This window comes from Nicotiana sylvestris, chromosome 12 (genome assembly GCF_000393655.2).
Source record: "Nicotiana sylvestris chromosome 12, ASM39365v2, whole genome shotgun sequence".
NCBI lineage: Eukaryota > Viridiplantae > Streptophyta > Magnoliopsida > Solanales > Solanaceae > Nicotiana > Nicotiana sylvestris.
Window position 1 is genome coordinate 62,426,427 of NC_091068.1, and position 15,302 is coordinate 62,441,728.

General features: G+C 39.2%; 3 protein-coding genes across 3 annotated transcripts; all 3 read right to left on the reverse strand.

Annotated features, from left to right (window-relative positions):
* Positions 1 to 1,467: 1,467 nt before the first annotated feature.
* On the reverse strand, positions 1,468 to 9,783 carry LOC138883122 (uncharacterized). The gene is made up of 4 exons (XM_070163783.1): positions 9,470 to 9,783; positions 9,150 to 9,364; positions 8,555 to 8,967; positions 1,468 to 1,689 (listed from the first exon to the last, which is right to left on the reverse strand). Exons 1-4 carry the CDS (start codon positions 9,781 to 9,783, stop codon positions 1,468 to 1,470), a joined length of 1,164 nt encoding a protein of 387 aa, XP_070019884.1.
* Positions 9,784 to 11,074: 1,291 nt separating this feature from the next.
* LOC138883123 (uncharacterized) lies at positions 11,075 to 12,424 on the reverse strand. The gene is made up of 2 exons (XM_070163784.1): positions 11,807 to 12,424; positions 11,075 to 11,416 (listed from the first exon to the last, which is right to left on the reverse strand). The coding sequence occupies exons 1-2, from the start codon at positions 12,422 to 12,424 to the stop codon at positions 11,075 to 11,077; spliced, it is 960 nt and encodes a 319-aa protein (XP_070019885.1).
* A 1,186-nt stretch (positions 12,425 to 13,610) lies between these two features.
* LOC138883124 (uncharacterized) lies at positions 13,611 to 14,975 on the reverse strand. Its single transcript, XM_070163785.1, has 2 exons — positions 14,358 to 14,975; positions 13,611 to 13,967 (listed from the first exon to the last, which is right to left on the reverse strand). The coding sequence occupies exons 1-2, from the start codon at positions 14,973 to 14,975 to the stop codon at positions 13,611 to 13,613; spliced, it is 975 nt and encodes a 324-aa protein (XP_070019886.1).
* Positions 14,976 to 15,302: the final 327 nt, after the last annotated feature.

Below are 15,302 nucleotides of genomic sequence, written 5' to 3' on the forward strand. Positions count from 1 at the left end.
GAGGGTTGTAGGGAATCTTTTCCCTTTGAAACCCAATCCCCTGCATGTTTCCCCCACTGTTGGTATACATGGCAGTGATAGCATTAGAGGACCAGGTCCACTTAAGCAATTTTCCAAGGTCACTCTTTACTTTCCCTATTTCTTCCTGAAGTTGTTTGTTTTTCTCAAGCTTAGCACACAGACTAGTCTTCACCAGATTTAACTCATTTTCAAGCTTAATGTGTGCCTCACTTGCAACTTCCTTTCTCTTTTTAGAGTTTCCGGGCCTACTTACCATTTTAAATTCCTCAATTGTCTCTTTCAAGTCTACTTCCACTACTAGGTCATCTCTCTCTTGCTCAATGATAGCAACTCTCTCAGTCAAGGTTTCTTTTTATTTACTTACACACTCAATGGTTTCTTTAAGTCCACCACAACAACCATTAGATCATCTATTTCATGTTCTATACTGACAATTTTCTCATCTGAGGCATCCTTTTCATTTTTCAGGTTCTCTATTGTTTCTTTCAAATCAACTACAATGACTACTAGGTCATCTCTGGTTTGTTCAGTTTCCCCTAGTTCCATAATTAATGCATCTTTATAATTGATAAGACTATGGTACACATCAATTAATACATTTGCTAATGACATGAGCTTTTTAGAAGAGTAAGATTTCAGATTTCTCTGAACATCCAAAAAATTTATCTCATCATTATCGTCATCTTTATCATCGTTAGATAGAGCCCTTAAAGCAAAGATTGAATCATACTTAGTTGTTTCATTTTCCACTTCCATCATTGAACTACCACCATGATCGTTTTCTTCTTCAAATTCGCTGGAGGAGTCTCCCCATGCAGCAAGAGCTTGCTTTACAACATTGTCATCATCATTTTTTCTCTTAAGTGTTTGTCAGGAACCTGGTTCCTCTTGGATGCTTTGTCAAAGTTGTTATTATACTGATCTTGCTTTAGGAGAGGGCAATCCTTGATGAAGTGTCCTGGCTTGCCACATTTATGACAGAGGTTATAATTTCTTGACTTTCTAGAACTTCCCCTTTTTGGAATGCCTCCATTCCTGGAACCATATTCTGGAATATTCTTGTCAAGTAAGCCATGTCCCCGTCTTCACCACTTGAGTCATTGTTGTCCATCTTGAGGATCAGGTTCTTCTCCCTCTTGGACTCTCTTCTTTCACTATCCTTCTTCTTCTTCATTTCATAAGTTTTCAAGTTTCTAACAAGTTTATCCATGGTCAGTGTATGCAAGTCCTTCACCTCTGTAATGGCGTTTACTTTGCTTTCCCAGCAACTGGGTAGTATACTAAGGATTTTCCTGACAAGCTTGTTTCTTGGAATATTTCACCAAGAGAGTGAAGCTCATTGATGATAGAGGTGAATCGAGTGTGCATATCTTGGATGGATTCATTATCATTCATTCTGAAGAGCTCATATTCAGTTGTGAGCATATCGATATTGGATTGCTTCACCTATGTTGTTCCTTCGTGAGCTGCCTGAAGAGCCTCCCAGATTTCTTTTGCTGATTGACATGCTGGTATCCTGTTATATTCATCAGGACCAATGCCACACACAAGAATTTTCTTTGCACGAAAATTCTTTTCTATGACCTTTCTATCAGCATCGTTGAATTTCTTCCTCGTCTTGGTAATGGCTACAGATGGTCGCCAAGGTTCTTGGTAGGGACAAAGGGTCTGTCACATATGACATCCCATACCTCAGAATCTTCAGCCATGATAAAGTCTTGCATCCTAGTTTTCCACCATCCATAATATTGATCGTTGAACCTTGGAGGTCTGTAAGTAGACTGACCTTCTTTGAAGTTTGGAGGAGCAGCCATGAGGATCCTTTCTAGGTGTTAATCTGATAGAAAGAACATGTTCTGATACCAGTTGATAGAATATAAGGGTCCACCAAACTCTATTGAGAACCAGGTTCTCTATCAGGTTCAACAGTACACATGCACACTGCAGTAAATAAATAACAAGAGGAATTTTACGTGGAAAATTCCCAGGTCAATGGGATTAAAAACCACGACCTACCCTTATAGGATTTCAACTTCACTACTGAGCAACTTTTAGATTACAACCTATGCAACCTAGGAATTAACCTCCTAATCTCTCACTAACTTGTAATACTCTATTACAAGCCACTTTATAATAACTCTATTACAAAGACTTTGCAACTTGACTAACTCTAGCCAAGACTCAAACACACAGGTTTATGGTTTACAAAGGGTTTCCTACAGAATGCTTCTAAACAAGCTAGGTAGAAATTACAATTGAAGAACTATTACAAAGTTACAACTCAACTAAGGACATACAATAACCTGATGTGGGAACTGGTTTGTAGTGGTTTTGTTCTTTGTTCTTGATGCACTTGAGAATTACTTGAGGGATGATCATATGAGGGAGCTTGAGTAAAATCTCTAAGTGTTCAAGTGAAGTGTTTTACCTTCCTTGATTGTATTAATACATGTGTGACATCACTTATATTGATGTAAGCAAGGTAGGTAAAAAGTCTTCTACAGAAAGTTGATTATTGCATTATTCATGTACTGTAGCGTGTGTAGGCAGTAACTTTCTAGCTGGAGAGCTGACTTCGTACAATCTCCTTGGGAACTGGTAGGGACCTGTTCCCTCAGTTGTTCCTTCTATTCTGAAGAGTTGAGCCATATCCCAAGCTTGAACCTTGTGATCTTAAGGTCTTGTAAATGTGTAACAGGTTCCTTTTCTGGATAGTAAGTTTGTTAGATCATCAAAACATAAAACAAAGTACTTATGACCAAGGTACTTGTAACCTATCATTTGTAACTTGTAAGAAAAATTCGAGGCCATTCCGAGTTGATTTGATATGGTTCGGCATGAGCTTTGGAAGTTGAAAGTTCAAAAGTTCATTAAGTTTGAGTTAAAGTGTGATTAGTGGTTTCGATGTTGTTATGTGTAATTTTAGGCCTCGAGTAGGTCCATTTTATATTTTGGGACTTGTTGTCATGTTCGAACGAGATCTCGAGGGGCTCGGGTGAGTTTTGAATTAATTTTAAACCACTTTGGCACTGCTAGTTTCTGCTGATTTTTGGTGTCTCATTTGTTTTTCGTGATTACGAGAATGGAACCGAGATCGCGTAAAGTCGGGAGCTAGTATTCTTTGTGTTTGCATTGTAGGGATCGCATTTGTGATGGTTGAGGCTTTATGCATTTGCGTTCGTGTCAGGGTTTATGCATTTGCGTAAAGTTGAGCTAGGCTAGGCAGTCGCGATGGGTTCTTCTTCAAGCTCGCATTGTTTGATCTGAGTTTGCGGAGGTCTGGCATGTGTATGCATCGTGTTTGCAAGGTATATTCCGCGAGCACATAGTGTAAATTGTGTAGTGTGATTTTTGTACATCGCGAGGGTACAACTGCGATCACGTAGGGTACCACTGGGCAGTGCATATAAGTACTCTATTTCGGACTTTGAGCTCATTTTATCACATTTTGAGTTATAGAGCTTGGATTTGGGCGATTTTGGAGAGGAATTTCACCACGTGGATTGGGTAAGTATTTTCTAGTCAGATTTGATTATATTACATGATTATATCTTCAATTTTGGTATTTGACTGATGAATTTAAAAGAGAAATTGGGGGTTTTGTCTAAACTTTCCAAAAGTGAATAATTGAGTTTCGAACATTGATTCGGAGTCGGATTTGAGTGAAATTATGGTTGGACTTATATTCAAATAGGTTGTTAGAATTTGTGAGTTATGTAGGGTTCCGTGGTGCGGGCCCGTGTCGACTTTGGTTGACTTTGGGTATTTGATTAAAGATTCGACCTTTATTGTTCGGGTTTACTTTATTTGGCATTATTTGATGATTTTGAATTGGTTTTGGCTAGTTTCTAGCCATTTGGAGGTCGATTAACATGGGATGGCATTTCTAGAGTATTGTTGGGCTTGCTCGGTATTTTATTTGCCTTGCTTGAAGAGAGTATCTAACCTAAAATTGGTTGAGGCACTAGTTGCATGAGTTATTTGTGATAGATACGTGCTATGGGTGCGCACAGTGTGTGGTTTGAGCCCATGTGCGAGTACCGAGATATTTATCCTTGCTCGAGGTAGTGCTTAGGCTATGACATGCCTTGAATTGATTGTTAAGATTTATGATGAGATGTTTCTCATATTTTTAGCCCTGTAATGAACTATTTGATCCATGTTTGAGGTTACTTAGAGGCTAATTGTCACACCCCGACTTCGAGGAGCACGACCAGCACTCAACCGAGATAACCCAACCGAGCAAGCCTATTAGATTTACTTCTACCCGAACTCATCCATGAATAAAGAGAAGATATACTACATTAATCAAACACTAAAAAAAGATTCCATAAACAACACCAAATTTCATTTCCATTAGCAGCTTCATTCATAGTTTCCAAAATATTACAAGTTTATAAATATGATCAAAACATGTTTTGTAAATTCCAACATTTCTAGTTCAACTCCGAACATCAAACACCATCCACAACCTGTCTACGGAGCCTCTAAGTACAAAAGAAGAGTAATATGGAATGCCATCAACAAGGCCCCGGTTATACCTCAAATACAATACACGAGGAACAAAAGATACATGACCCCGAAATGAAGTGAGGCTCACCAAGTCAGCTGGGAAGAGAGTGTACTACTATCACTAATCAATGTCGCTTGTTGTGGAACCACCTGCATCCATTAAAGATGTAGTACCCCAGCAAAAAGGGACGTAGTACTATCGAATAGTACTAGTATGAAAAACCAACACCAATTCAAGGACATGGAAATACAACATGAATATGATAGAGTCATGGTAATAATAAAAGGGCGTAGATAGACGTTAATCAAAGCAAATTGGTTAAGAACTTCTAATAAAATTTATAAATTTCAAGTCGGGGACCCTCTGTAACTACCTTTACATAAAGCGGCCCTGCCGCCTCACTCCAAGGTATGTGGTTGAAGGTGCAATCACAATACCGTAAACTCTACACAAAGCAGCCATGTCACCTCACCCCAAATGTATGCGGGTGGAGGTGTAACCACAATACCACAACTCTACACAAAGCAGCCCTGTCGCCTCGCCCCAATGTATGCATGCGGAGGTGTAATCCCAATCACAATCCCTACACAAAGCAGCCCTGCCGCCTCGCCCCAATATATGCGGGTATAGGTGCAAACCCAATCACAATCTCTACACAAAGCAGCCTCAAATGTAATATCATTTCTTGGCACGTTTGCCGTATTTCATATTTCATGTTCACCTCTTTTCACTTTCAAATATCATCATGGATCATCAATAACACAACATTTTTATTCAAGACCTTAAGTCCACATGTGAAAAAGTAAGAGTCTTAAGCACATTGGGATTTCCCACACAATTTGGCATAATCGCTTTTATTTGAAACACGACTTCAAGTTATAATATTTAGATATACAACCCATACTTCGAACACATTCACAAATAGTAACACACAATAATAAGAACATTTGAAATAGATATTGAACATATATCTTTTGACACAAGGCTTATTCGGAATAATCAATTTATAATGAACAACTCGAGACTTACAAGGACATTGTAGGGTTCGATTCTAAAACAGGAGTTTAGCCAACATACCTTGCTTTGAGCTTTCTTAAATTACTAAAATATTCTCGAAATCTCAACAACTTCAATCTGTTTAGAAACATAACAAAATTGAACCATAATTATGAAGAAGTTCATCGTCCAGCTCATTTGAGCATTTCATCAAACACTATGTGTGCAAATTAGCTACAAAGTTCTTTTACAAGATTCCCTTCACCCCACAACAAATTCAACACCAAGATTTCACCCATACTAGTTCAATGATCTTTCCACAACCTTTGATAGTATATGCATACATAAATAACACTCCTACACCCAAGATTCATACCTTCTATTAACCATCCTCCACCCTAAATTCGAAATAAAATGACTAAGGTATGGAACCTTACCTCTTAAATGAAGACATTGTGAAATCTTCAAGCCTTGAGCAAGAACTGATGAACAAAATGGCTAGGTCTTCTCTTCTCTCTCTAAGTTATTCTTACCTCTCTCTAAAAATATCAAATTAAACCCACTAAAATAACCCCCAAATTCTTTTTATAGAAATGGGATCGAGTAAAATTTTCCAAAACTTAAACCTACCAAAATCGGGTCTGTGGTCGCAGACCGTATCGCATAATCAATATGCAGCCCGCAAAATGGGCCATGCAAATGATTCCCTCGAAAACTGGACTTGTTTGGACCAGTTTGCAACAGTTCTATTGTCCGCAGACTAGACCGCAGAATCAATTCCTAGTTTTCAACCTACCCTTAGTGCCCGTAACCTTCTCCATAGACTGATGCACGAGGTCTGGTCCTATCAATTCTGTTTCCCCTATCTCTAACCACCCAATGGGGGATCTACATTTCCTCCCATGGAGTACATGCAACCTCACTATTTCCTTGATATACAACTGAGCATAATATCTCACTGTGTTGGTAACCTTAACAAGTAAGAAGTGTGCTGATTTCGCGATTCGATCCACAATCACTCAAATTGAGTCAAATTTGCGAGGAGTACGAGGTAAATCTACCAAAGTCCATATTAATTATTTCCCACTTCCACTTTGGAATTTATATGTTCTGTGCCAACCCACTAGGCTTTTGGCATTCGGCCTTCACTTGCTGACAATTTGGACATCTTGCCACAAGGTCCGCTACATTTCTCTTCATATCATTCCACCAGTAGACTTCCTTAAGATCATGATACATTTTTTTAAAGCTCGAGTGCACATAATACTTAGAAGTGTGAGCCTCGGTCATGATTCTTTCCCGGAGACCATCTATATTTGGAACACATAGTTGCCCTTGGTACCTTAGTGTACCATCATCAATGCCAAGAGGAAAAGTTATGGTCTTTTGTTTATGAATCCCCTCCTTCAACTGTACCAACAATGAATCGTCGTATTGCTTCTCCTTAACTTCCACCACAAGCTACAATTCAAGCCTGTTTTGCACAATTCCCTTCCTTTACTAGAGCCCGCAAGACGAAATCCCAAACTAGCCAATCGATGAACCTCCTTGGTAAACGACATTTAATCTGCCTCCAAGTGGTCCAAACCACCCATAAATTTTTGTCTAAGACATCAGCCACAACATTAGCCTTCCCCGGATGATATAGAATATCGATATTGTAGTCCTTGAGTAACTTAAGCCATCTTCTCTGCCTCAGATTCAATTCCTTCTGTTTGAAAATGTATTGAAGGCTCTTATGGTTGGTGACTATATCCAAATGGTCCCCATACAGATAATGGCACCAAAGCTTTAATGCAAATAGCACCACCACAAGTTCTAAGTCATGTGTCGGATAGTTCTTTTCATAATTCTTGAGTTTCTTAGAGGCATAAGCGATCACCTAGCGTTAGTTTGTATGAGTCCACCAAACATTAGAGTACCTAGTCCTATGAGGTTGTACTGAGAATGCTAATAAAATAGTAAGTAAATAAGACACAAGATTTTTACGTGGAAAAATCCCAACTCAAGGGACAAAAACCACGACCTACACTTGTAGGCTTTCAACTTCACTAACTTGTAAACACCTATTACAAGCCACTTTGTAATGACTCCATTACAAAGAATACAACTCAACTAACTTGTGATATTCTTACCACAAGCCACTTTATCATTCTCTAGTTACAAAGACTTTAACTTATGACTAAACCTAGTCACAACATAAACTCAGAGAGTTTATGGATTTTACAAGAGGGTTCCTAATCAATGCTTCTAGCTAAGAAATTTAGGAAATACAATAAGAACAATCACAAAGTTACAAGTCAACTAAGGACAACACGATACTAACTTTAGGAACTGGTCCGTAGTAGCGTTTAACTTTGTTCTTCAAGCTCTTGAGAATTAAGTTCACCGTTTTGCAAAAGGCTTGAGTGAGTGCTAAAGAGTTCAAGTGATGTTTTGATATAAACTCCTTGTTGATACACCTTGATGACATCACTTGAATGATGTAAGCACTTTAGTTGGTCAAAGAATAATTGGCCACTGGAAACAGTGCAGGCAGTCACGTTGTTTCCAGCTGTGTCCAATTGACTTTGTACTGCTATGAGGGAACCACAAGGGTATCAGGTCCTTGTTTGGTTCTCCATCTCCTGATGTTATAGCAGTTCACATTTAGCTGGAATCTGTTAACTTGCAGTGTAGCCCAAGTGTGTCAGGTTCCCTATCTGGTCATTGTCAGTAAGTTTGTTAGATCATCAAAACATAAGGCAAAGACATTAAAAACCTATCACCTGGCCATGTTGCGTTGGAACATCTATATCATATTTTCCCTACATATGACCTCCTAGGAATTGAGTTTTACAATAACTTCGTTGATATGGTTACAATCTACATAGTAGCCTGGCCCTCCCAAACCCATTTAGCCCGAACCCGAATGGGCCCTAAATAACCCGAAATTTCCCAACCCGCACCCATCCCGCTAACAGGCCGCCCGATAATAGAACAACCCGTCCCAGCCCGCCCGATAAACAGGTATAGATCCATTACACACGCCGCCATATCATCTCTGGTTTTATCAGCTTCCCCTAGTTCTAAGATCAGGTCATCCTTATCCTCCACAAGGTTATGATAGGCATCAATCAATATATTAGCTAAATACATAAGTTTCTTAGGAGAGTAGGATTTCATATTTCTCTGAACATCCCTGAAATTTACCTCTTTGTTGGCATCGTCTTCATTATCATCTGATTGGGCCATCAAAGCAAAAGTTGAGTCATATTCATTTTCCTCGCTTTCAAATGCCATCATGGAATTGTTGCCAGCATCAGTTTTATCTTCAGACTCGCTAGAGGAATCCCCCCATGCTGCAAGAGCATGTTTCACCACATTGTCAGCAGATTTCTTTCTTTTGAAGTCCTTAAGAGGAACCAGGTTCCTCTTAGCTGCTTTCTTAGGTTGTACTTAGAGAATTCTTGCTTCAAGAGAGGACAGTCTTTAATGAAGTGCCCAGGCTTTCTACACTTATGACAGAGATCATAGTTTTTTGGTTTGCTATAGCTGCCCCTTTTTAGCATTTTTCCATTTCTTCTGACCATCTTTTGAAATCTTTTGGTTAAGTAAGCCATGTCACGGTCTTCCTTACTTGAGTCATTGTTATCAGCTTTGAGTACCAGGTTCTTTTCTTTCTTTGGTTCTTTTCTTTCACTGTCTATCTTCATCTTCATCTCGTAGGTCTTCAGATTTCCAACCAGCTCTTCTATGGTCAGCTCCTGCAAGTCTTTTGCTTCAGTAATAGCATTCACCTTGATTTTCCAAAGGCTAGGTCGAATACTGAGGATTTTCCTCACTAGCTTGTTCCTAGGAATGGTTTCACAAAGTGAGTATAACTAATTTATGATGGAAGTAAATCTTATGTGCATATCTTGAATAGATTCATCATCCTTCATTCTAAAGAGTTCATACTCGGCAGTGAGCATATCGATCTTAGATTGTTTTACTTGCGTGGTTCCCTCATGAGCTGTTTGCAAAGCTTTCCATATCTCCTTAGCAGTGTCACAAGCGGAGATTCTATTATATTCATCAGGTCTTATTACACATACCAAAATCTTCTTGGCACGAAAATTCTTTTCCACAGCTTTCCTGTCTGCGTTAGTGTATTCTTTACTGGTTTTTGGCATTGAGAATGGAAGTTCCTCAAGTACCTTTGTTAGAACATAAGGACCGTCACATACGACATCCCATAGCTCAGAATCCTCAACCATGATAAAATCATGCATTCTTGTCTTCCACCACCCATAGTATTGTCGATTGAACCTGGGTGGTCTGTATGTAGATTGACCTTCTTCAAAATTTGGTGGAGCAGCCATAAGGATCTTTTCTAGGTGTTAGCCTGATAGGAAGAACCCGCTCTGATACCAATTGTTAGTTTGTATGAGTCCACCAAATAGTAGAGTACCTGGTCCTCTATGAGGTTGTACTGAGAATGCTAATAAAACAGTAAGTAAATAAGACACGAGATTTTTACGTGGAAAAATCCCAAGTCAAGGGGACAAAAATTACGACCACACTTGTAGGCTTTCAACTTTACTAACTTGTAAACACCTATTACAAGCCACTTGTGACTCCATTACAAAGAATTCAACTCAACTAAGTTGTGATACTCTTACCACAAGCCACTTTGTCACTCTCTAGTTACAAAGACTTTAACTTATTACTAAACCTAGTCACAACATTAACTCAGAGAGTTTATGGATTTTACAAGAGGGTTCTTAATCAACGCTTCTAGCTAAGCAATTTAGGAGATACAATAAGAACAATCACAAAGTTACAACTCAACTAAGGACAACAAGATACTAACTTTAGGATTTGGTTTGTAGTAGTGTTTAACTTTGTTCTTCAACCTCTTGAGAATTAAGTTCACCGTTCTGCAAAAGGCTTAAGTGAGTGCTGAAGTGTTCAAGTGATGTTTTGATATAAACTCCTTGTTGATACACCTTGATAACATCACTTGAATGATGTAAGTACTTTAGTTGGTCAAAGAATAAGTGGTCACTGGAAATAGTGCAGTACTAGCAGAAACAGTGCAGGCAGTCACATCGCTTCCAACTGTGTCCAATTGACTTTGTACTGCTATGAGGGAACCACAAGGGTATCATGTCCTTTTTTGGTTCTCCATCTCTTGACGCTATAGCAGTTCACATTTAGCTGAAATCCGTTAACTTGTAGTGTAGCCCAAGTGTGTCAGGTTCCATATCCGGTCCTTGTTAGTAAGTTTGTTAGATCATCAAAACATAAGGCAAAGACATTGAAAATCTATCACCTGGCCATGTTGCATTGGAACATCTATATCATATTTCCCCTACATATGACCTCCTAGGAATTGAGTTTTACAATAACTTCCTTGATATGGTTACAATCTACATAGTAGCCTGGCCCGCCCGAACCCGTTTAACCCGAACACGAACGGGCCCTAAATAACCCGAAATTTCCCAACCCTCCCCCAGCCCGCTAAACAGGTTGCCCGATAACTGAACAGGCTGGAGTTTTTTCCATTCAACCCGTCCCAGCCTACTCGATAAACAGGTATAGATCTACTACACACGCCACCAGATCATCTCTGGTTTTATCAGCTTCCCCTAGTTCTAAGATCAGGTCATCCTTATCCTCCACAAGGTTATGATAGTCATCAATCAATACATTAGCTAAAAATATAAGTTTCTTAGGAGAGTAGGATTTTAGATTTCTCTGAACATGCCTGAAATTTACATATTTGTTGGCATCGTCTTCATTATCATCTGATTGGGCCATCAAAGAAAAAGTTGAGTCATATTCATTTTCCTCGCTTTCATCTGCCATCATGGAATTGTTGCCAGCATCAGTTTCATATTCAGACTCACTAGAGGAATCCCCCTATGTTGCAAGAGCATGTTTCACCACATTATCAGCAGATTTCTTTCTTTTGAAGTCCTTAAGAGGAACCAGGTTCCTCTTAGCTGCTTTCTTAGGTTGTACTTAGAGAATTCTTGCTTCAAGAGAGGACAGTCTTTAATGGAAGTGCCCAGGCTTTCTACACTTATGACAGAGATCATAGTTTTTTGGTTTGCTAGAGCTGCCCCTTTTTAGCATTTTTCCATTTCTTCTGGCCATCTTTTGAAATCTTTTGGTTAAGTAAGCCATGTCACTGTCTTCCTCACTTGAGTCATTGCTATCAACTTTGAGTACCAGGTTCTTTTCTTTCTTTGGTTCTCTTATTTCACTGTCTATCTTCCTCTTCATCTCGTAGGTCTTCAGATTTCCAACCAGTTCTTCTATGGTCAGCTCCTGCAAGTCTTTTGCTTCAGTAATAGCATTCACCTTGCTTTTCCAAGGGCTAGGCCGAATACTGAGGATCTTCCTCACTAGCTTGTTCTTAGGAATGGTTTCACCAAGTGAGTGTAACTTATTTATGATGGAAGTGAATCTTATGTGCATATCTTGAATAGATTCATCATCATTCATTCTAAAGAGTTCATACTCGGTAGTGAGCATATCGATCTTAGATTGTTTTACTTGGGTGGTTCCCTCATGAGCTGTTTGCAAAGCTTTCCATATCTCCTTCGCAGTGTCACAAACGGAGATTCTATTGTATTCATCAGGTCTTATTCTGCATACCAAAATCTTCTTGGCACAAAAATTCTTTTCCGCAGCTTTCCTGTCTACGTTAGTGTATTCTTTACTGGTTTTGGGCATTGAGAATGGAAGTTCCTCAAGTACCTTTGTTAGGAGATAAGGACCGTTACATATGACATCCCATAGCTCAGAATCCTCAACCATGATAAAATCATGCATTCTTGTCTTCCACCACCCATAGTATTGTCGATTGAACCTGGGTGGTCTGTGTGTAGATTTACCTTCTTCAAAATTTGGTGGAGCAGCCATAAGGATCTTTTCGAGGTGTTAGCCTGATAGGAGGAACCCGCTCTGATACCAATTGTTAGTTTGTATGAGTCCACCAAATAGTAGAGTACCTGGTCCTCTATGAGGTTGTACTGAGAATGCTAATAAAACAGGAAGTAAATAAGACACGAGATTTTTACGTGGAAAAATCCCAAGTCAAGGGGACAAAAATCACGACCACACTTGTAGGCTTTCAACTTTACTAACTTGTAAACACCTATTACAAGCCACTTATGACTCCATTACAAAGAATTCAACTCAACTAAGTTGTGATACTCTTACCACAAGCCACTTTGTCACTCTCTAGTTACAAAGACTTTAACTTATTACTAAACCTAGTCACAACATTAACTCAGAGAGTTTATGGATTTTACAAGAGGGTTCTTAATCAACGCTTCTAGCTAAGCAATTTAGGAGATACAATAAGAACAATCACAAAGTTACAACTCAACTAAGGACAACAAGATACTAACTTTAGGATTTGGTTTGTAGTAGTGTTTAACTTTGTTCTTGAACCTCTTGAGAATTAAGTTCACCGTTCTGCAAAAGGCTTAAGTGAGTGCTGAAGTGTTCAAGTGATGTTTTGATATAAACTCCTTGTTGATACACCTTGATGACATCACTTGAATTATGTAAGTACTTTAGTTGGTCAAATAATAAGTGGTCACTGGAAATAGGGCAGTACTAGCAGAAACAGTGCAGGCAGTCACGTCGCTTCCAACTGTGTCCAATTGACTTTGTACTGCTATAAGGGAACCACAAGGGTATCATGTCCTTTTTTGGTTCTCCATCTCTTGACGTTATAGCAGTTCACATTTAGCTGAAATCCGTTAACTTGTAGTGTAGCCCAAGTGTGTCAGGTTCCCTATCCGGTCCTTGTTAGTAAGTTTGTTAGATCATCAAAACATAAGGCAAAGACATTGAAAATCTATCACCTGGCCATGTTGCATTGGAACATCTATATCATATTTCCCCTACATATGACCTCCTAGGAATTGAGTTTTACAATAATTTCCTTGATATGGTTACAATCTACATAGTAGCCTGGCCCGCCCGAACCCGTTTAACCCGAACACGAACGGGCCCTAAATAACCCGAAATTTCCCAACCCGCCCCAAGCCCACTAAACAGGTTGCCCGATAACCGAATAGGCTGGAGTTTTTTCCATTCAACCCGTCCCAGCCCACCCGATAAACAGGTATAGATCCACTACACACGCCACCAGATCATCTCTGGTTTTATCAGCTTCCCCTAGTTCTAAGATCAGGTCATCCTTATCCTCCACAAGGTTATGATAGTCATCAATCAATACATTAGCTAAAAATATAAGTTTCTTAGGAGAGTAGGATTTTAGATTTCTCTGAACATGCCTGAAATTTACATATTTGTTGGCATCGTCTTCATTATCATCTGATTGGGCCATCAAAGAAAAAGTTGAGTCATATTCATTTTCCTCGCTTTCATCTGCCATCATGGAATTGTTGCCAGCATCAGTTTCATATTCAGACTCACTAGAGGAATCCCCCTATGTTGCAAGAGCATGTTTCACCACATTATCAGCAGATCTCTTTCTTTTGAAGTCCTTAAGAGGAACCAGGTTCCTCTTAGCTGCTTTCTTAGGTTGTACTTAGAGAATTCTTGCTTCAAGAGAGGACAGTCTTTAATGGAAGTGCCTAGGCTTTCTACACTTATGACAGAGATCATAGTTTTTTGGTTTGCTAGAGCTGCCCCTTTTTAGCATTTTTCCATTTCTTCTGACCATCTTTTGAAATCTTTTGGTTAAGTAAGCCATGTCACTATCTTCCTCACTTGAGTCATTGCTATCAACTTTGAGTACCAGGTTCTTTTCTTTCTTTGGTTCTCTTCTTTCACTGTCTATCTTCCTCTTCATCTCGTAGGTCTTCAGATTTCCAACCAGTTCTTCTATGGTCAGCTCCTGCAAGTCTTTTGCTTCAGTAATAGCATTCACCTTGCTTTTCCAAGGGCTAGGCCGAATACTGAGGATCTTCCTCACTAGCTTGTTCCTAGGAATGGTTTCACCAAGTGAGTGTAACTTATTTATGATGGAAGTGAATCTTATGTGCATATCTTGAATAGATTCATCATCATTCATTCTAAAGAGTTCATACTCGGTAGTGAGCATATCAATCTTAGATTGTTTTACTTGGGTGGTTCCCTCATGAGCTGTTTGCAAAGCTTTCCATATCTCCTTAGCAGTGTCACAAGCGGAGATTCTATTGTATTCATCAGGTCTTATTCTGCATACCAAAATCTTCTTGGCACAAAAATTCTTTTCCACAGCTTTCTTGTCTACGTTAGTGTATTCTTTACTGGTTTTGGGCATTGAGAATGGAAGTTCCTCAAGTACCTTTGTTAGGACATAAGGACCGTTACATATGACATCCCATAGCTCAGAATCCTCAACCATGATAAAATCATGCATTCTTGTCTTCCACCACCCATAGTATTGTCGATTGAACCTGGGTGGTCTGTATGTAGATTGACCTTCTTCAAAATTTGGTGGAGCAGCCATAAGGATCTTTTCGAGGTGTTAGCCTGATAGGAGGAACCCGCTCAGATACCAATTGTTAGTTTGTATGAGTCCACCAAATAGTAGAGTACCTGGTCCTCTATGAGGTTGTACTGAGAATGCTAATAAAACAGTAAGTAAATAAGACACGAGATTTTTACGTGGAAAAATCCCAAGTCAAGGGGACAAAAATCACGACCACACTTGTAGGCTTTCAACTTTACTAACTTGTAAACACCTATTACAAGCCACTTGTGACTCCATTACAAAGAATTCAACTCAACTAAGTTGTGATACTCTTACCACAAGCCACTTTGTCACTCTCTAGTT